Source organism: Salmo salar, chromosome ssa12 (genome assembly GCF_905237065.1).
Source record: "Salmo salar chromosome ssa12, Ssal_v3.1, whole genome shotgun sequence".
Taxonomy (NCBI): domain Eukaryota; kingdom Metazoa; phylum Chordata; class Actinopteri; order Salmoniformes; family Salmonidae; genus Salmo; species Salmo salar.
This window is the reverse complement of record NC_059453.1, coordinates 56110966-56131859: the sequence shown is the minus strand read 5'-3', so window position 1 is coordinate 56131859 and position 20894 is coordinate 56110966. Positions and strand designations below refer to the sequence as shown.

At 42.5% G+C, this 20894-nt stretch overlaps 1 protein-coding gene across 1 annotated transcript; it reads right to left on the bottom strand.

The window, feature by feature from the left end:
• Positions 1–731: 731 nt before the first annotated feature.
• LOC106565328 (probable G-protein coupled receptor) lies at positions 732–18336 on the bottom strand. Its single transcript, XM_014132302.2, has 4 exons — positions 17908–18336; positions 14935–15313; positions 2756–2916; positions 732–2487 (listed from the first exon to the last, which is right to left on the bottom strand). Exons 2-4 carry the CDS (start codon positions 15174–15176, stop codon positions 1577–1579), a joined length of 1314 nt encoding a protein of 437 aa, XP_013987777.1. The 5' UTR covers positions 15177–15313; positions 17908–18336; the 3' UTR covers positions 732–1576.
• Positions 18337–20894: the final 2558 nt, after the last annotated feature.

The window sequence follows — 20894 nt, the reverse complement described above, 5'->3', positions numbered from 1 at the left end:
AATGTGAAATTAACCAAAAATGCCACCCTGTCATTCATTGGACCAATCAGTTTTCCATGTTGATTCAACGTCATCACATTTAATATTTTGGTTGAAATGACGTGGAAACATTGTTGTTTCAGCCATATTTTGCCCAGTGGGCTAATAAAATCTGTTAGTGTTTTCTCCTATGGTCATTGTCAGGCATAACAATAGGAGTGTCAAGACAGCACAAACAGATCTGGGTCCGGGGCCTCGTTTCCCAGTTGCGATCTACTGTAACTTAAGCATTATGATGATCGTATCAAATGTATTGTTATTTACAAACCAACATTTTAATTGCGTTTCCTAAACAATCGCGTAAAGAGAACGTTCGCTATGTGCGTCGTTAGACCATGTGTCGATAGTGATAGGATCCAAAGAAAAGCAGCGCTGCTCTCGAACAGTGGCTGTTCTAGACCATTTCAAGTGGGGGGGCCAAGCTGGGGCCAGTTGTACTGTTAGAGGGACCATTTACATTAGACGTTATTGTTGTCAAATCATTTTCTTCACTGCATTGCAGGCATTAGCAGGCAAAAGACCATGTTCCGCGTTGCCACTGTCTAATAACGGATGTAAAAAAAAGAACGATAGCAAAAATGTGTTATGTAAGAATTATTTCATACTCCACATATAGGGGGCCACAAGGGGGTCTAAAATTGTTGTCACAGGGGCACTGGCCCCCCCTGCCCCCCCCCCTAAATTGACCCCACTGGGCACACACTGATTGAATCAATGTTGTTTCCAAGGAATTTCAATTAAATTATGCTGAACCATCTGTGCCCAGTGGGATTGAACATGAAATTACTTCAATATGATTGAAATAGGCTATATGGGCCGATATAGGCTATGTATCTTTTAATGCAGTCATCTCGGTTTTCAATTGAAGCACCATTTTATCCTTCACTTGTTTGTAAAATGTGCTAATACTTTGGTAACTTTGTATCTGTAGTCAGAACTTCGTTCTGAAGTTATTGTCAGTCACAGTCAGACAGACAGCCTAAACATCTTGATCTTCTATGAATAAAGTGACGCGGAAGGGCAAAAAAGTATCTAACGATGCACTTTGGCTGCTCTACAAGTGGTCTGGATCCCTCGTAGATGTGCAAAGTTTTACTAATGAAGGCTCTGGGAAAAACCTTCGCTATTAATGATACATCGCAAGAAGGTTCTAATGATGATCTTAACGCTACTAAGGCTCTGGGAAATTACACCCAGGCTAATTTTGTTGCTCTAGGTCAGTAGTCCTGGGGAAGTTTGCACTGCCATTACAGCAGTCAACTACAGTAGGTACCAGTGGCATACGTATCTAAGAATATTGTTGATTAACTGAACTCCTCAGGTATCTGCCCTGGTATCCTGAACCCAGCTGTCTGCCCAGTCTTGTCCAGGCTGTTCCTGCTTCTAGTATTCCTGTGGTACAGCCATTACAGAAGTCAATAAAGTTCCAGTGGCCAGATATAAAGGTGTTTTAACTGTTTTAACTCAGCAGTCAGGTGCTTGTGTCCATACAGTAACAGTATATCACTGGGGTCCAGATTAGTATATCAGGGGCGTTTTAATTGAACTCCTCCGGTATCTGTCCAGGTATCCTGAAGTCAGCTGTCTGCTGCGCTGTCTGGTCCAGGGTGTTCCTGGGGCTGGATGTGCAGGCGAAGCTGGCTCTGGTCTCCACCGTACAGCTGGTTCTCTGGAGGAACTGCAGGAAGTTCTCGTGGGCCGAGCCCTCGTGGCCGCTGGACAGGGCCAGCTCGACGGGTCGGGTGGAGTAGCAGCGCCGCAGCTTACACAGCTCCTCCCTGATCTGGCGGTTCAGCAGCCCATAAAAGAATGGGTTGACGGTAAAGGAGGAGTACGCTAGCCAGGTGACCGCCTCCTCTAGGTCAGGTGGGACCTTGGGTGGGTTGTTGATAGTCAGGTGCAGGTGGAAGGCGAAGTAAGGCAACCAGCAGAGCAGGAACTGGCCCACAATGACCACCAGGGTGAAGGCGGCCTTGCCCCCACCAAAGGGCCTTTTTTGGTGGAGCCTCCTGGGGGCGTTGCGGGTGGTGATGATAGTGGTCTGGCTGCTGATGGAATCTGAGCGGTGTTTAAGATGGCTGGCCGTCCAGGACGGTAACGGTCCATGCTGTCTAGCCGCCACGCGGGCCACTTTATAGACGTTACAGTACACAGCGAAGATGACTGCAGCGGGCAGGCAGAAACAGGCCACTGTGAAGAGGACAGAGAAGGTCCGGCGGTGGCCGCTGTGGCTCCAGTGGAGAGAGCAGTGGGCGGCGCTGATGGAGCTCAGGCTGCCGTAGCTGGGCCAGCCGAACACAGTGGCCAGCCCCAGGAGGGCTGAGGCTACCCAGACCAGGACCATGACGGCTGTGGCCAGCTTCAGGGTCATCTTTACCTCGTAGCGCATGGGGTGGACAATGTAGTAGTAACGCTCCACGCTGATGGCCGTGATGGTGAAGATGGAGGCTGTAATTCATATCAAATCAAACGTTATAAATCGCTACACACAGTACAACAATCAAGTGAAAGTGATAAAAGGAAACAGAAGACAAAAAATGAGAGATTAATATTTGAACATAAAAAACACAAATCTAAATCAAACAATTGATTGCTTAAAGTCATCAGAAATGGCATCCACTGTATAGTGCACTACTTTTAACCAAAGTCCTGGTGAGTAGTAGTGCACTATATACAGAATAATGTGCCATTTAGGATGCAGCCCCTTGTACTTTACCTGAGATGAGGAACACATTGAGGAAGACGTACACCTGGCACTCCAGCACTGTGAACACCACGCTGGCGAAGTACGGCGAGCTGGACACAATTCCCAAGGGCATGAGCAGCACGGCACACAGCAGGTCCACCGCACACAGGTGGCACACAAAGGCAAACTTCCTGAATTGAATGATTTTAACTTTATTAATCCCCAGAGAAGAAACAATATACACCCCTGTCACGTCCTGACCAATATTTAGGTATTATTTCTATTATATTTGGTCAGGACGTGGCAGAGGTATATTTGTTTTGTATTATGGGGTTTTGTGTGTGGTGTAGTGGGGTGTATTAGTTTGGTATAGGTTCTAGGTTTGTTTTTCTATGTGTAGTTTTGGGTGCTGGACTCTCAATTGGAGGCAGGTGTTTCTAGTTGCCTCTGATTGGGAGTCCCATAAGTAGGTGTTTGTTTGGTTTTCGTGGGTAGTTGTTTTTGCACTGCGTGTTGTGTGCCTGCAAAACTGTTCCTGTCGTGTATATTGTTTTCCAGTGGATGCGTTACTCCTTTTTTGAATTAAAACATGAGCATCCACATTCCCGCTGCAGTTTGGTCTATTCAACACGGCTCTTTTTGTGACAACCCCAAGTCCCACTCAGGTAAATTATCAGCATTATCATCATACTGCAGGCCCGTAACAAGTAACCATCATTGATTCTTGTTTTAACCCATGCCCTCAATCTAAGCATCGTACAGTTCAATCTAAGCATGGTACAGTTCTAGACAATCTTGTATCTATGCCAATTCAAGTTAGCCCTATGGTATTTTCAAATCAGGGGTTACCAACTAAGCATAGTTCGAGGCATAGACCTAATGGTTCCGTTCCAGGCAATCTTGTATCTGTTACAATTCAAGCCAACCCCATGGTATTTTCTGGTAAGGGGTTACCTGTTGAACATGGCATGTTTGTAATAGAAATCCCGCAGCACCCTATCCACTGGACTGATTCATATAAATGCCAGAAGTTTGATTTCTAAAATGTATTTGATTGTAACTCTGGCTTCTCAAACATTCTGGTTAGAACTGAATCTTGTCTTCTCAAACATTCTGGTTATAACTGAATCTTGGCTAAAGAAGTCCATGCCGGACTCTGATGTGTATCTGACAGGTTATAACATTTTTAGATCTGATAGAGTTGGCAGAGGGGGTGTCACCATATACATAAAGAGCAATTAAAATGTGTCTGTATCCATCACCACCTCTGTCCCTAAGCAATTTGAATCTCTAGTCCTAAATGTGGAACTCTGACATTAGTGGGAATTTATTGCTCTTCCTCGGCCTCCATATGTGCTCTTAGCAAATTGTCTGACCTGCTGTCTAGCTGTCCAACTGTTCAATCTGAATTACTGATAGTGATTGATCTTAATCTAGATTTGTTGATGCCAGTATGTGATGGGCTGAAATATATTTGTATTGAGATAAATCTAACTGAGCTGATTACTAAACCAACTCGCACCGTCTTTAAATACCTAGAAAAATTGACTCAATTAGATATTATTCTAACAAATGCCCCTCATTAATTTACAGCCAATGGGATATTTGCCAATGAGTAAACAATTTAAATCTCACTCACGCATTATTACAAAGATACATTTTAGGAATTTTAATGAGCTACATTTGTTGTCTGAGCTGGGGTTGAGTGACTGGGGGGTTGTGTCAACTATCACTGACTTGGATCAGGCCCTTCATTTTTGTATTACCCTGTTTAACAATGTTGCAGATAAATGTGTGCCGTACATAAAACTAAGGGTAAAAGACCGATGTAATCTTTGGTTTACTCATGAATTGTCTGAGGAATTACAGGAAAGAAATTTAGCTTGGGCTAAGACTAGACGGACTGATTCTACATCTGATTGGCAGTCCTGCAGACATTTCAGAAATATGTGTCTATCCCTGGTAAAAAAATAAGCTAAATCAACACATTTCTTGAATTGTGTATCAGAGTGGTGGTAATCCAGGCAATTTCTGAAAAGTGGTCAAATCTTTGAAACAAAACACCACCTCCTCGTTGCCCTAGCAGGTTTTGAAATGCCTCTGGTCCCATTCTAAACAATTTGTGATGCTTTTAATAATAACCATTGTGCTTCAGCTGGCCACGCATTTGAAAGGATAATCTCATCCCATAGAGGGAGTCTTTTAGTCACCTCAGACTCACATACTTTATTTTCATTTCAACCCTTTGATGTCTATGATGTACTAAGTGCTTTGCTGAAGATTGATGTTAAAAAAAACATTGGGTCTGATTCACTTAATCCCTTGTTACTGCAGCTCTTCTGCCCCACATATTGCAGAACCACTGACCTATATTTTTTACTTGACAATTGATTTTGGTGTTATCCCTAAGATCTGGAAAGTGGCACATCCTCCCCCTACATAAAGGAGGAGATCCTTCTAACTACTGTCCAATTTCCAAAATATCTTGCCTTTCCAAAGTTTTAGAATCCCTGAATAACTTTTAGCTAATAACTTTTTTAACTTCTCACTCTATTCTTAATGTGCACCAATATGGTTTTAGACCTGGACATATCACAGTTACAGCTGCTACACTTGTTTTAGATGATGTGGTAAATTGCTTGGATCAAAACATTTATTGTGCTGGCTTATTTATAGACCTTTCCCAGGCCTTTGATACCACTGACCATCACATTCTTATTCAAAGGTTGACTGAAATAGGCCTGAATCAGGCTTCTTGCAAGTAGTTTGGAAACAATCTGACAGACAGGACTCAATGTGTGACCTCTGGTGTTAAGTCTAGTTTTCTGGATATTACAAAAGGTGTACTGCAGGGGTCGGTACTAGGATCGGTTTTCTTTACTAGTTACAATTGAAGTCGGAAGTTTACGTACACTTAGGTTGTCATTAAAACTCGTTTTTCAACCAATCCACAAATGTCTTGTTAACAAACTATAGTTTTGGCAAGTTGGTTAGGACATCTACTTTGTGCATGACACAAGTCATTTTGGAAAATTCCAGGAAATTATGTCATGGCTTTAGAATCTTCTGATAGGCTAATTGACATAATTTGAGTCCATTTGGAGGTGTACCTGTGGATGTATTTCGAGGCCTACCTTCAAACTCAGTGCCTCTTTGCTTGACATCATGGAAAACCCAAAAGAAATCTGCCAAGACCTCAGAAAAAAAATTGTAGACCTCCACAAGTCTGGTTCATCCTTGGGAGCAGTTTCCAAACGCCTGAGGTACCACATTCATCTGTACAAACAATACTACACAAGTATAAACACCATGGGACCACGCAGCCATCGCACCGCTCAGGAAGGAGACTCGTTCTGTCTCCTAGAGATGAACATACTTTGGTGCGAAAAGTGCAAATCAATTCCAGAACAACAGCAAAGGACCTTGTGAAGATGCTGGAGGAAACAGGTACAAAAGTATCTATATCCACAGTAAAACGAGTCCTATAACGACATAACCTGAAAGGCCGCTCAGCAAGGAAGAAGCCACTGCTCCAAAACGTCATAAAAACGCCAGACTACGGCTTGCAACTGCACATGGGGACAAAGATCGTACTTTTTGGAGAAATATCCTCTGATTTGATGAAACAAAAATAGAACTGTTTGGCCATAAAGACCATTGTTATGATTGGAGGAAAAAGGGGGATGCCTGCAAGCCGAAGAACACCATCCCAACCGTGAAGCACAGGGGTGGCAGCATCATGTTGTGGGGGTGCTTTGATGCAGGAGGGACTTGTGCACTTCACAAAATAGATGGCATCATGAGGCAGGAAAATGATGTGGATATATTGAAGCAAAATCTCAAGACAAGTCAGGAAGTTAAAGCTTGGTCGCAAATGGATCTTCCAAATGGACAATGACCCCAAGCATACTTCCAAAGTTGTGGCAAAATGGCTTAAGTACAACAAAAGTCAAGGTATTGGAGTGGCCATCACAAAGCCCTGACCTCAATTACATAGACAATTTGTGGGCAGAACTGAAAAAGCGTGTGTGAGCAAGGAGGCCGACAAACCTGACTGAGTTACATCAGCTCTGACAGGAGAAATGGGCCAAAATTAACCCAACTTATTGTGGGAAGCTTGTGGAAGGCTATCTATTCTGACATTTCACATTCTTAAAATAAAGTGGTGATCATAACTGACCTAAGACAGGGAAGTTTTACTAGGATTAAATGTGAGGAATTATGAAAAACTGAGTTAAATGTATTTGGCTAAGGTGTACATAAACTTCCAACTTCAACTGTAAATAATGTTGGTCTATCTGTTAAAACGTGTCATATTCATCTGCATGCTGATGACACGGTTATGTATGCCATTGCCCCAACTGTCGAACAGGCTATTTTAGAGCTGCCATTTGTTTTATAACTCGTGACAGTTTTAATACTCACCACTGTCACCTGCATCAAAAGGTTGGCTGGTCCTCATTAAAGTCCTGTAGATCAATTCATTACTCCCTTTTTGTTTACAAAGCCCTTCTACACAAGCTTCCAACTTACCTAACTTCATTGCTAACGTGTAAAAAAATGAGATACCAAACCCATTCACAGGGTTGGTTAACTCTTCAGATTCCTCGGGTATCCACGGAATTAGGTAAATCCTTTTTAATTTAATGCCCCACATTTTTGGGATCACTTACAAAATGCATTACATTTGGATTCCCTGGTGCCACTAGGGCGTTTTAAAACCCTGATGTTAAATTTGTTCACTAAGGTGGGCAATTGTTTTGATTTAGAAACTTGTTTATGATGGCTGTGATGTTCGTGATGTTCAAATGTAAGATACTTCTTGATGTATCTTGTTATATACAGTGGCAAGAAAAAGCATGTGAGGTCTTTGGAATTACCTGGATTTCTGCATAAATTTGACATAAAATTTGATTTTATCTTCATCTAAGTCACAACAATAGACAAACACAGTGTGTTTAAACTAATAACACACAAATTATTGTATTTTTCTTGTCTATATTAAATACATAATTTAAACATTCACAGTGTAGTTTGGAAAAAGTATATGAACCCCTAGGCTAATGACTTCTCCAAAAGCTAATTGGAGTCAGGAGTCAACTAACCTGGAGTTGAATCAATGACACGAGATTGTAGATTTTGGTTAGAGCTGCATTGCCCAATAAAAAACATTAACAAAATGTTTGTTTGCTATTCACAAGAAGCATTGCCTGATGTGAACCATGCCTTGAACAAAAGAGATCTCAGAAGACCTAAGATTAAGAATTGATTCCTTGCATAAAGCTGAAAAGGGTTACAAAAGTATCTCTAAAAGTCAGTGCAATGTAAGACAAATTGTCTATAAATGGAGAAAGTTCAGCACTGTTGCTACTCTCCGTAGGAGTGTACTCAATGCTCAATGAGGTTAAGAAGAATCCTAGAGGGTCAGCTAAAGACTTACAGAAATCTTTGGAAATTGCTAACTTCTCTGATGAGTCTACAATACGTAAAACACTAAGCAAGAATTGTGTTCATGGGAGGACACCATGGAAGAAGCCACTGCTGTCAAAAAAAACATCGCTGCACGTCTGAAGTTCGCAAAGAGCACCTGGATGTTCCACAGCGCTACTGGCAAAATATTCTGTGGACAGATGAAACTAAATTTGTGTTGTTTGAAAGGAACACACAACACTATGTGTGGAGAAAAAAAGGCACAGCATACCAACATCAAAACCTCATCCCAACTGTAAAGTATGGTGGTGGGAGTATCATTGTTTAGGGCTGCTTTGCTACCTCAGGGCCTGGACAGCTTGCTATCGTTGGCGGGAAAATGAATTCCCAAGTTTATCAAGACATTTTGCAGAAGAATGTAAGGCTATCTGTCCGCCAACTGAAGCTCAACAGAAGTTAGGTGATGCAACAGGACAACAACCCAGAAAACAGAAGTAAATCAACAGAATGGCTTCAACAGAAGAAAATATGCCTTTTGGAGTGGCCCAGTCAGTCCTGACCTCAACCCGATTGAGATGCTGTGGCCTGACCTCAAGAGAGCGGTTCACACCAGACATCCCAAGAATATTGTGGAACAGAAACAGTTTTGTAAAAAGGAATGGTCCAAAATTCCTCCTAACCTTCGTGCAGGTCTGTTCCGCAACTATAGAAAATGTTTGGTTGAAGTTATTGCTGCCAAAGGAGGGTTAACCTGTTATTAAATCCAAGGGTTCACATACTTGTTCCAACCTGCACTGTGAATGTCTACCTGGTGTGTTCAATAAAGACATAAAAAATTACAATTGTCTGTGAGTTATTAGTTTAAGCAGACTGTGTTTGTCAATTGTTGTGATTTAGATGAAGATCAGATAACATTTTATGTCCAATTTATGCAGAAATCCAGGTAATTCTAAAGGGTTCACATACTTTTTATTCCCACTGTATATATACAGTACCAGTCAAAAGTTTGGACACACCTACTCATTGAAGAGTTTTTCTTTATTTTTACTTTTACTTTTTTCTAGTGAAGAAATCAAAATATATTTCATATTTGAGATTCTTCACACTTTACCTTGATGACAGCTTTGCACACTCTTAGCATTCTCTCTACCAGCTTCACCTGGAATGCTTTTCCAACAATCTTTAAGGACTTCCCACAAATGCGGAGCATTTGTTGGCTGCTTTTCCTTCACTCTGAGGTTCAACTCCTCTCAAACCATCTCAATTTGGTTGAGGTCGGGGGATTGTGTTGGCCAGGTCATCTGATGCAGCACTCCATCACTCTCCTTCTTGGTCAAAAAGTCCTTAAACAGCCTGAGGGTGTGTTGGGTCATTGTCCTGTTGAATAACAAATGATAGTCCCACTAAGCGCAAAACAGATAGGCTGGCATTTTGCTGCAGAATGCTGTGTTAGCCATGCTGGTTAAGTGTTACCTTGAATTCTAAATAAATCACTGACAGTGTCACCAGTAAATCACCCTCACACCATCACATCTCCTCCTCCATGCTTCACGGTGGGAACCACACATGCAGAGATCATCCGTTCACCTACTCTGCATCTCACAAAGACACGGCGATTGGAACCAAAAATCTCAAATTTGGACTCATAAGACCAAAGGACAGATTTCCACCGGTCTAATATCCATTGCTCGTGTTTCTTCGCCCATCCAAGTCTCTTCTTCTTATTGGTGTCCTTTAGTAGTGGTTTCTTTGCAGCAATTCGACCATGAAGGCCTGATTCATGTAGTCTTCTCTGAACAGTTGATGTTGAGATGTGTCTATTACTTGAACTCTGTGAAGCATTTATTTGGGCTGCAATTTCTGAGGCTGGTAACTCTAATGAATTTATCCTCTTCAGCAGAGGTAACACTGGGTCTTTCTTTCCTCTGGCAGTCCTCATGAGAGTCAGTTTCATCATAGGGCTTGATGGTTTTTAGTACCTCACTCAAAGACACTCAAAGTTCCTGAAATTTTACGCATTGACTGACCTTCAAGTCTTAAAGTAATGATGGACTGTCATTTCTCTTTGCTCATTTGAGCTGTTCTTACCATAATATGGACTTGGTATTTTACCAAATAGGGCTATATTCTGTATACCAACCCTAACTTTTCACAACACAACTGAAACACATTAATAGCTTCTACAGGATCATTGTCCCCTTGCGAAACGGTTGAGTTAACGTGCACTAATGTGATTAAGGCATAGACATATCTGATATGGGCAGAAAGCTTAAATTCTTGTTAATCTAACTGCACTGTCCAATTTACAGTAGCTATTACAGTGAAATAATACCATGCTATTGTATAAGGAGAGTGCACAGTTATGTACTTGAAAATGTATCAATAAACCAATTAGGCACATTTAGGCAGACGTGATACATTTTGAACTGTACATGGTCTGCACATACACTGGTTCCATCTGTTGGCCAAAATCTAAATTGCGCCTAAACTGCAATAATACATTGTAGCCTTTCTCTTGCGTTTTAAAGATGATGAGCAGATTAGATCTTTTACCAGATCTAATGTGTTATATTCTCCTACATTAATTTCACATTTCCACAAACTTCAAAGTGTTTCCTTTCAAATGGTATCAAGAATATGCATATATTTGCTTCAGGTCCTGACCTACTTGGAGTTATATTTGGGTATGCCATTTTAGGCAAAATTTGAAAAAATGGTCCGATCCTTGAGAGGTTTTTAATAGCCTGTTTAAATGTCAAACGTCAATTAGTGACAGACTCATTACTTCCAAAGCAAAGTACATTTTTTGGCTCCTCGTCCTCAGCTAAAGAAGGTTGTAGCGCAGCCTCTGAATGTCATAGAGACAAACCAAATATATCCCATATGCATCAGAGTTGTGACTTTCCCCTGCATCTTACAGCTTGTTTTTAGCGTAAAGCATTGCGAACTTAAGTGTTGTTATAAATCGCTTTATACAATCAGGTCCATTAAATTTGTTTTCAAAATCTTTCTTTAACAAAAGCCACAGTACCCTCAAATACCTCAATTCAAGCCCTGGTTTTAACTTAACACACCAAGCTCTTCACTGACACTGAGATATTTAAGGAGTGCATGATGACTGAAGGAATTGGCTGACCAAATCTATGGATAGTAGACTATAATTGAATTTATAATTAATTAGGTGTTCTCAAATTAGCCTACTTTCAGCACCCATGTACTGTCCATTGCCACGGCTGCCACTTCATAGTAATGTATGTAGATTACTCAAATATGGGTTATTGTGAGGTCAATAATAACTCTGATAAATTGCTTCATTATGAGCAATGAAACATTGTTTTTATTAAAATCAATTATAGCAATAGCAACCTTACCTCCGGTCCTCCTTTTCATTTTTACAGCTTAACAAGATATCAGTAGGCCTAGTCTGTGCGCACAGATATTGCATTTTTCGACAAATTGACTTGCCTCCTAAAGTGCCACCGTACAGAGCAGTCATTGTTTAGGCAGCACAAAAGGGTTTACATCAGCAAGAGCAGGGCAGGCTGGGGCTCATGATTGGGAATGCCTGTCCATTGCAGTGTGTGATCTACTGTAGTCTAGTTTTATATACACCATCCCAGCAGGGCAAAATCTTAAAAATATAACTTTGCCATGTGCTTCTCCAAGTATGCTCTTTGAATAGCCTTGGCCTAAGCCTATTTTATAGGCTAGCCTTTCTCAAACTTTTTGTGCCAGGGACACAATAGAGGTGTCAAGGTGTTTTCAACAGCTAGTCTGTTGCGATATTTTGATTTTGTTGCAGCAAGAGAGGAGACACTGGTCTCACATAAGTAGGTAGAATGAAGGGGGATTTATGTCTTCACTGCCATCTTGTAGATTTGCGGGTATTCTCCGCTGCTGAACAGCCAGAATGTGGATAGACACATCTCATTAAAATGAGCATGCAGGCCTTGGTCACAGGACAGCTCCAATAGTTTATCATTAAGAACCGGTGATAAGCTGTGACATGCTGACTAGACCGGGCAAGCTCGTGCGTCGTAGCTTGATATTGCTAGCTAGTTTGTCCTGCGATATAATGTATTTAATTTTATTTAACTAGGCAAGTCAGTTAAGAACAAATTCTTATTTACAATGACGGCCTACCCTGGCCAAACCATAACCCGGTTGATGCTGGGCCAATTGTGCACCGCCCTATGGGACTCCCAATCACGTCCGGTTGCGACACCGCCTGGAATCGAACCAGGGTCTGTAGTGACGCCTCTAGCACTGAGATTCAGTGCCTTAGAGCGCTTGTTCACTTGGGAGCCTCATATAAACATTGGGTTGTTATTTTACCCGAAATGCACAAGGTCCTTTTTTTCTGGATCTTTGTAGAATTTAGATCCAAAATCGTGTGTTCTCTACTCCGCCAATTAATCTACAGATATCAGTCTTTTTCCTTCTTCTTGTTCTTCTTCTTCCGTGGACTTTATATGGCGGTTGGCAACCAACTTTAAGGTACATTACCACCTCCAACTAGACTGGAGTGTGGACCTCAGTTCATCTTTCAATCCCCCATGTGGGTATATGGTCCTAAAAACCAATGATGAGATGGGAACGGTGAGACTTGCAGCTTGTCAAGCGTCTACATTTGTTTTGCAATGCTTGCGCATGCAACGCGGGCGGTGTGGTCAGCTTGTCTCTTCAGTACTGGTGAACAGATTACGCATCCACTGCTTTCCCGGGTGTGGATCAGATTGTGAGTGGAAGTAGTCCTCGAGTTTTGTTCCGATGTGTCCCCATCAATTTACGCATGTGATCCATATCCACATCACCCACGTCAGCCAGAGTTGAGAATAGGGGGAACATATAAAAAATGCCTCTATACACGGTCTCTCCAGACACAGTTTTTCTTGAAACCGGCAATTTTTTTATTTGCTTGGGAAATGTGACTTGCGTGTTCCTGCATGGATAGGTTGAGCAGCTGTCTCGTCGGTAGGCCTACAGATCCCGATACAATGGTCCCATTGTAATCCATGTCCCTTTATGTACTCATTCAGAAAATTGAATATTTCACCTGCAGTTGTATTTTGAGGCAACTCTTTGCAACAATGAAATGATTCATATATGTAGTGAATATATACAAGAAGCATGCATTTCAAATGTCAGTCATCTCATCTAATTGGATTGCAAAGTGTGGGCTCTGTCTAAAACCTGCATGTGATTCAATATCATCTGCCACTGGATTCTACGTGTGACAGTGTCATTGGAAAGTGGGATTACACTGATCTTTGTAGCAGCAGTTGGGTCTAAAACCTCTTGGCAAGGATCCACGACTGAGGGCATGACCATCTTTTCAATTATAGTGAAAGGAGCCTGGAAAATGTTATGAGAGAGTAAGTACGAAGCCTTCAGTAAACTCTCGTTGTCTGTGAAATTATTGTGCAGCGTTTTTGTTTGGTTGGGCTACTCTTTTTTTGTAAAAAATATATATATCTGGTTTATACTTGAGATGTGGATACTTTGTTTCTAAATGTCTGCAGATTTTCGCTAACTTCATAGCATTGTTACTTTGGCAAGTCTGATATATCACACAGACTGGTTTTGGCAGGCAGGTCTCATTTGAAAAAAATCCAGAGAGAAAGAGAGCATGCAGGCTGCACAGCAGGGTTAGCTTGTGTGTGTGTGTTTTTGGTGTAGCTATACTTAGTCAGGGCAACACAATTTGCTTACTGTGTCATGCATAGTTCAGCGCATTGGGCAAGTAGGCCTACGGCAAGTATTTATTTGAGTCAAATATGCTGCAGAACACAACAACACAAAATACATAATATTCAAGACAAATATGCTGCAGACCTGCAAGCATTCCTCCACAGAACTGCGCTGGGGTTTGAGAAAGGCTGGTATAGGCTATAGGTAAGGCAGAGAATCAGGGATGAGGGGGATCATTGGGCACACATTAAATAATATACTTCTAATAATAAGCAACTTAACTCTCAAACCCTGAGCAATATGACATTTCATCTATTACAAATGACATGACCCTCCCTTGGACAAAAAAAAATACAAATACTAAACCCTCCCCCTGACTGACTGAAATTGAAAAAGCATGACCCTCCCCCATTTTCCTCAGGGTAACTATTGTGTCAATTTTACCTCTCCCTTAGCCTATTTAATTAGGCTGAGGAGATGCACCTACTGTACTATAGTCATATTTTTGTACCTCTTGAGATGGTAAAACGTGTGCTTTTTATAACGGAATGTTAAAATGAGGTGAAATCAAAAGTAGTTTTTTTACTCACCGTCACAATTTAAATTATATCACTGCCGATGTTTCGGCTTGGTGGCCCCAAAAATGATCTACAGTAATTTAAGAAGTCGAATTAGGAACCACTTTGGCCACCCTGTAGACTAGATGTCATAGCCATGGATTTCTGGAATATTGTCAGGCATTACATGCATATGAGCAAAGATACAAATGTATGTACATGTATTTGAAATACATTTTACGTGATGTTAAATATATTGAAATGTATTTTTTTCTGTATGTGTTCATTAGAACAAATTGAACTTTAGCACTGATGTCTGGTGAAACAACTACAATAGATATAGATATAAATTCCAGAAGATACCAGCCTGCCGGCCAAAACAAGATAGCCACAATGGAAACAAGTTGCTAAACTGTTTTGTGTTATTCTTCTTGATTATGCATTGTATTCACTTGTGTGTTATCCTTGATGATTAGCAATTGCGGTTGAATTATGTTTTTAAATGGTCAAATAAAAAAAGTACCAAAATACCTGAGGTGCGGGGCTTTGACCACCACCACCAGCACGGCTGTGTTAGCCAGCAGCGCCACCACGTTCAGGGTCACCATGAAGAATATCCCTGACAGGTCCTTGAAGCGTGTCTGGGAGTTGGGCAAGGTGCCCAGCTGTCTGCTAGGGGCTGAAGGGAGGGGCGCCCCCAGCCCCCACAACAGGCTCTCATTGGCTGTCGTATCATTGAGGTCAGGGGTCAGAGGTGAACCAGAGTGTTCCATAGTTCACAATGAGAGTTCCAGAACAGACATAATGAGCGTTCTATTAGACCTAGACTCCCCCATCTTTCACTGGTGTGGTGAGCCAGAGGATTCCTTCTGCTTAACCGTTAAGAGTCAAACGGTTAAACTACGTTTCCCTGTTGGAAGAAAAAGGAAGACGTCATCAATGGACTGGGTGTGTTTTTGGGGATACTTTTGTATTGACAGTAAATCATAATAAGCCAAGTTCTGTAGGCCATTTCACCTTGAAATACACATTGGCAAAAACAACACAAACAATGACATCATAATTCACCATTGCAAGAGAATGATGAGATTATCTCTGCATGCTAAGCCCTGTTCCGTTTTCATTATTGCAATGTCCCACTTAATACTGTCAAGGGATAATAACAACTATTTAACATCAAATCCACAGCGGAAGTGAAATTGTTCTATTGTTTATGAATATAATTTGCTTTCATTTTGTTGACACTTCACTGTAGGCCAATCCCTTGTGTTCACAAATATCCATAGATTTAACCCCTCTGTGTTGATACTGCCCATTAGTTTCAACACAGTTGATTGACACAGGTGTCTACTACTATCTACCCTAAATCTATAGAAAAGGACATCTGTAAAATGTCCCTTTGGATTGTGGGACTATTTATAAAAGAAAGGATGCTCTCTCTCGCTCCACCCCCCACCCCCCTCTCTCTCTCTCTCTGTAAGAGGATAGGAGGATAGGGACCTGATCAATAGGAATAATTCATGGAGTAGAGGACACTCTCTCCCTCTCTTTTATCCTCCATCCTTCTATCGTTCCCTAACCTTTTGAAATGGAAGATAATGAGCTTGCTTGTTTTAGCCATGCAGCTGCGGGGGACTGGCACTGTTGATTAGTATGTGCCCAGTGTCACCCTGACTGCATAGGGCCTGCATAGGGCCATCAAAGACACACACAACCTCTTACCAGAACAGACTTGATCTCCATCTCTATCAAATGCAATATAGTTCAATGAACACTGTGTTCAGCTTTCGGTAACAACAATGCACAACATAGGCCTCATCACATTAACATTTCACTTGCCCCTGTTTATCAGAACCGTATGTGCGTATTGAGTGTCTTATGTACTGTAGCTCTACATCTAAACCTTTTTAAGGTGTGACATATGTCAGGGACAATGATATCAAGTGTGTGGGTGACTTCAAAGCAACTTTATCCCCACACACATGGCTCACATATTATGCGCTGCTCCCCTTCATGTGTGTGCCATGAAGATAAGAGGGACACAACCACAAAAACCCCAACGGTTAATGTATTTCCTGTTCCTGTTTGTTTCACCTACACACACACACACACACACACACACACACACTGTCACCTGAATCACGGCTGTGCTAGGAGCATCATCAGTTTCCCAGAACCTATGACTATGCATGCTGTTCTGTTGTGTCCTATTTCCATGTGCTTGCTGGTAGACTAGTGCTGCTCTACTGATGCTCTCTCCCTCTTTAATCGGCTCTGGTGGCCGTCCAGCGGATTGGCAAGCCATGTTAGTAATGAGATTTATCCACAGTACAAAAAGGACGAGTCAGTGCATGTACGTTCTTGTGTGCGTTATGTAAGGATGTCCCCGTTTTCATCCTGTCCTAGTATCAAGCCTACATACAGCATATGGCATCTCCTTTAAAGGCTAAGTTAGGCTTCTGAACTGGCCATTTTAAGCCATGCAATAGCATTTGTTTCAATGTCACTTCTTTCTCAGGAAGATTACTTTTATAAAAGTCTAGAAGTATTTTTTTCGGCAAAATGTATGGTTTTCTTAAATGTCTAGCCCAGGACAATTGAAAAAGGACTGTCAGTTTCAGGAGACCAAGAGGGTATTATGTACTTGAATGAGTGATCTAGTACAATTTGATTGAAATGAAAACATCTGCCACAAATAAATCACACCTCTTTATGCGAGACATCCTCTTGATGATCAGCGTACAACAGCCTTTAAGAGGTTGTTGTGCATCGATTAACAACTGTTAGATTCTGGGTTATTCTTGGAACATTGTTATACTCAGAAGTATAGTATATGAGGAGTGATAGAGACTGGTTTTTACATCAGAAGTTAATGGTTATCTGTAGGAGCCAGGTGGCTTTGGAATATGTTGGGTGGAGCGGGGGAAGTCACAGGATTGCTATAGGGGATACGGGTGGACGTCTTTGGATTAGGCATCAAGGGGGTTGAGGTCAGGTCAGATCCCCTTAAGGGAGAAACAATGGTTTATTACTCTATTACTTCGTCTTCCTGTCGAACCATAAAATATGTAAGGATTGGAGAGAAGGAGGCGTGCCTAAATTGGAGCATATATACTTGTGGTGATGGAAACATGTTTTGTCTAATGCAGCTGTATTGACCCTCTGGGAAGAATTAAACTTGGTTAAGCTTTCATAATGTCCGTTGAGTTTCTTACTCTGGGAATTAGAACCTAACACACCCAACACACTGAGCCCCAGCTAAATAATAGGCTACCCAAGCTTATTTCAACATGTACGCTATCTTATCTTATTTCAACGTGGATATCTAAAATCAAATCACACAATAAGTGTTATCAACATAGGCACCACTATAAAGTGACAATAGTATTTATTTCAGGCACCAAATCTAGTTGGTTAACCTGGACTTGCTTACACACACAGGAAAGAAACGTTTTTGTTTTAAATGATTCAAATCAATGTTTTTATTATTAAATCATAACTCACCTGACATGAATTGTGAATGGATGTTTATCATGAAAACATAAAATCCTCCCGTCCAACTTCCACTCCTCTTGAGTTATGTAGGGTTAACTACGTGGATGGTCCAGGGGGTTTTCTGTTCCCAGGTGGACTGGAATTCCGTTATGTATCTTATGTATCCAGGCCTGCCATAAGGCTCTGAAGTCTGGGTCGGTGCCAACAGATGCTAAGACAACAGGTGTACCCTTCCCTAACCCTCCAGACCTCTTTCAGTACCCATCAACCTCTAGCTCTGACACCAGGGATGGCTCACTAAAGCTGGGCACTCTGCTCCTTCTGCTCCCCCTGTTCCTGGTCCTTGATTGATAAGTATCCCTGATGGATGGATGTCCTGTGGGAAGGACTCCTGGGTAGGACTGGTGAAGGTGTCAGAGGACAGGAGCGATAGACTGATAAGTGATGTGCAGACTAGGGAACTCAGAAACAGCACAGCTGGCTGGCTAGATGGGGGAGGGGCTAGGCATCGGTCAACGTTAGAATCACATCATCAACAGAGGATCATCGGTGAGGATGCTTTTGTGAAACTACGCCCACCCTCATAGTCCCTCCCACACTCTGTTTCACTCTCTCTTTCTCTCATCTCTCAGTCAGTATATGGCTGTGACTGTCACACATTGAATGCTATGCATCAGCCTAAACACACACTTCTCTGTCCTCCTCCTGTCCCTCCAGGACTCCCCTGTGTCCTAAGAGTACACACACACTCACGCACACGTGCACACACACACACAGTTAGGGGTTCAACATGTTTTATTTTATTTGGATAAACAGTTGCAAACTGCAGTCAGTTAATAGCATCAGTGAAGACCAGACTGAATATTATGAGATGAGTGGGAATTGGAAAGACATTTATTTAACAGGCACAATCATTATAGTACAATGTGTTTTTAAGGCTACTATGTGAGTGAATATATCACAAATAAAATCTATAATATATATAATCTACAGTACTCTTAAATCATTCCTAAGACCATGCCTCAGGACTACCTGGCCTGATGACTCCTTGCTGTCCCCAGTCACCTGGCCGTGCTGCTGCTCCAGTTTCAACTATTTTGCCTGCGGCTATGGAACCCTGACCTGTTCACCGGGTGTGCTACCTGTCCCAGACCTGCTGTTTTCAACTCTCTAGAGACAGCAGGAGCGGTAGAGATACTCTGAATGATCGGCTATGAAAAGCCAACTGACATTTACTCCTGAGGTGCTGACCTGTTGCACCCTCGACAACCACTGTGATTATTATTATTTTTGAACATCTTGGCTATGTTCTGTTATAATCTCCACCCGGCACAGCCAGAAGAGGACTGGCCACCCCTCATAGCCTGGTTCCTCTTTAGGTTTCTTCCTAGGTTTTGGCCTTTCTAGGGAGTTTTTCCTAGCCACCGTGCTTCTACACCTGCATTGCTTGCTGTTTGGGGTTTTAGGCTGGGTTTCTGTAACAGCACTTTGTGACATCAGCTGATGTAAGAAGGGCTTTATAAATACATTTTATTGATTGATTGATTGAAATTTGCTCTTTAATTATTTGTTATTTAAAACAAAATATATATATATTTATTTATTTATTTTTACTTCAGTTTATTGTAGTAAATAGTTTCTTAGTTGATGCACGGGCACAGGATTTTGTCCTTCTTCTCCACAAAGAAGAACCCTGCGCCGGCGGGGGAGGCAGAAGGACGGATGAACCATGCAGCTAGGGAGTCCTCAATGTAGGTCTCCATAGCCTTGGTCTCCGGACCCGACTGAGTGGTGCCTGGGAGAAGGTCAATACCGCAGTCATAGGGTCGGTGCGGCGGAAGCGAAGTGGCCCGGGCCTTACTGAACACCTCCCTGGAGGTCCTGGCAACTTCCGAGCCCCCAGGAAGACGTCCCGGGGCAGGCTGCGCTGACTTCAGGCAATGAGCGTGGCAGAACGGGCTCCACCCCATGATGTCACCAGCAGACCAGTCAACAAGGATGATTGTGTCACTGGAGCCAAGAGAATCTCAATACCACGGGAACCTGAAGTGACTTAATGAGCAGGAATTAGATTGTCTCGCTGTGGTTCCCTGACACACGTAGGTTGATGGGGGTGATATTGACCCGGGCCTATAGAGCGCCCGTCCAGCGCTCTAACGTCCATGGGAATGGAGAGGGGCTGAGTGGGGATGCCCAGCTCAGATGCCAGAGTAGTGTCCATAAAGCTCTCATCAGCCCCAGAGTCGATGAGTACCCGGAGAGATTTCGATTGGTTCCCCCATAGCAAAATGGCATAAAAAGGGGTGCGATTAAGGGGAGAGGAAAAGTTCTCCATATGGCCCACCAGAGTTCTCGCTCCTACCGGTAAGCTTAGTCTTTTAGTGGACAGGTGGAGACGAAATGACCAGTAGTCCCGCAATTCAGGCAACTCTTAGTGTGAAACCTGTATAGCCGTTTGGCTGGAGACAGCCTAGCTCTGCGTAGTTGCATTGGCTCGGGAAGAGGTGAATCGGCAGACTTCAGAGACTCTCAAGGGATCTCAGGTAGCTGCTGGTTCTCTTGGCAAAGGAGCCGTTGGGGACTTCAAGGGATCCCTCGGAGGCGAGGTGGAACCTTGGGCTGGCGAGTGAAATCGAATCTACTCTCCTTCCTTTGTTCCCATAGTCGCCCATCGATCCGAATGGTCAAGGTGATGAGCGAGTGGAGATGATGAGGGAACACTAATTGAGAAATGCCCAACAGGTGCACGACTCTCCATCGAATCGTTCTGGTGGAGGTAAGTGGGGTTCTCGGGAAACCGGGGTGGCGGCGCTGCTAACAGCCGGGTTACTGAGGGGCTGGGAGTTTACTATCGTGGTAGGCTGCCTAACAGGCAACCAGCGGAATTGCTCCAGCAATGTGTTCAACGCTCGGTCATGGCGTTCTGCCAAGGTCTGGAACCCTTCCATCAGACCACGAAGCAACTAATCGAGCTTTCCAGTGGTGGCTCCTTGGGA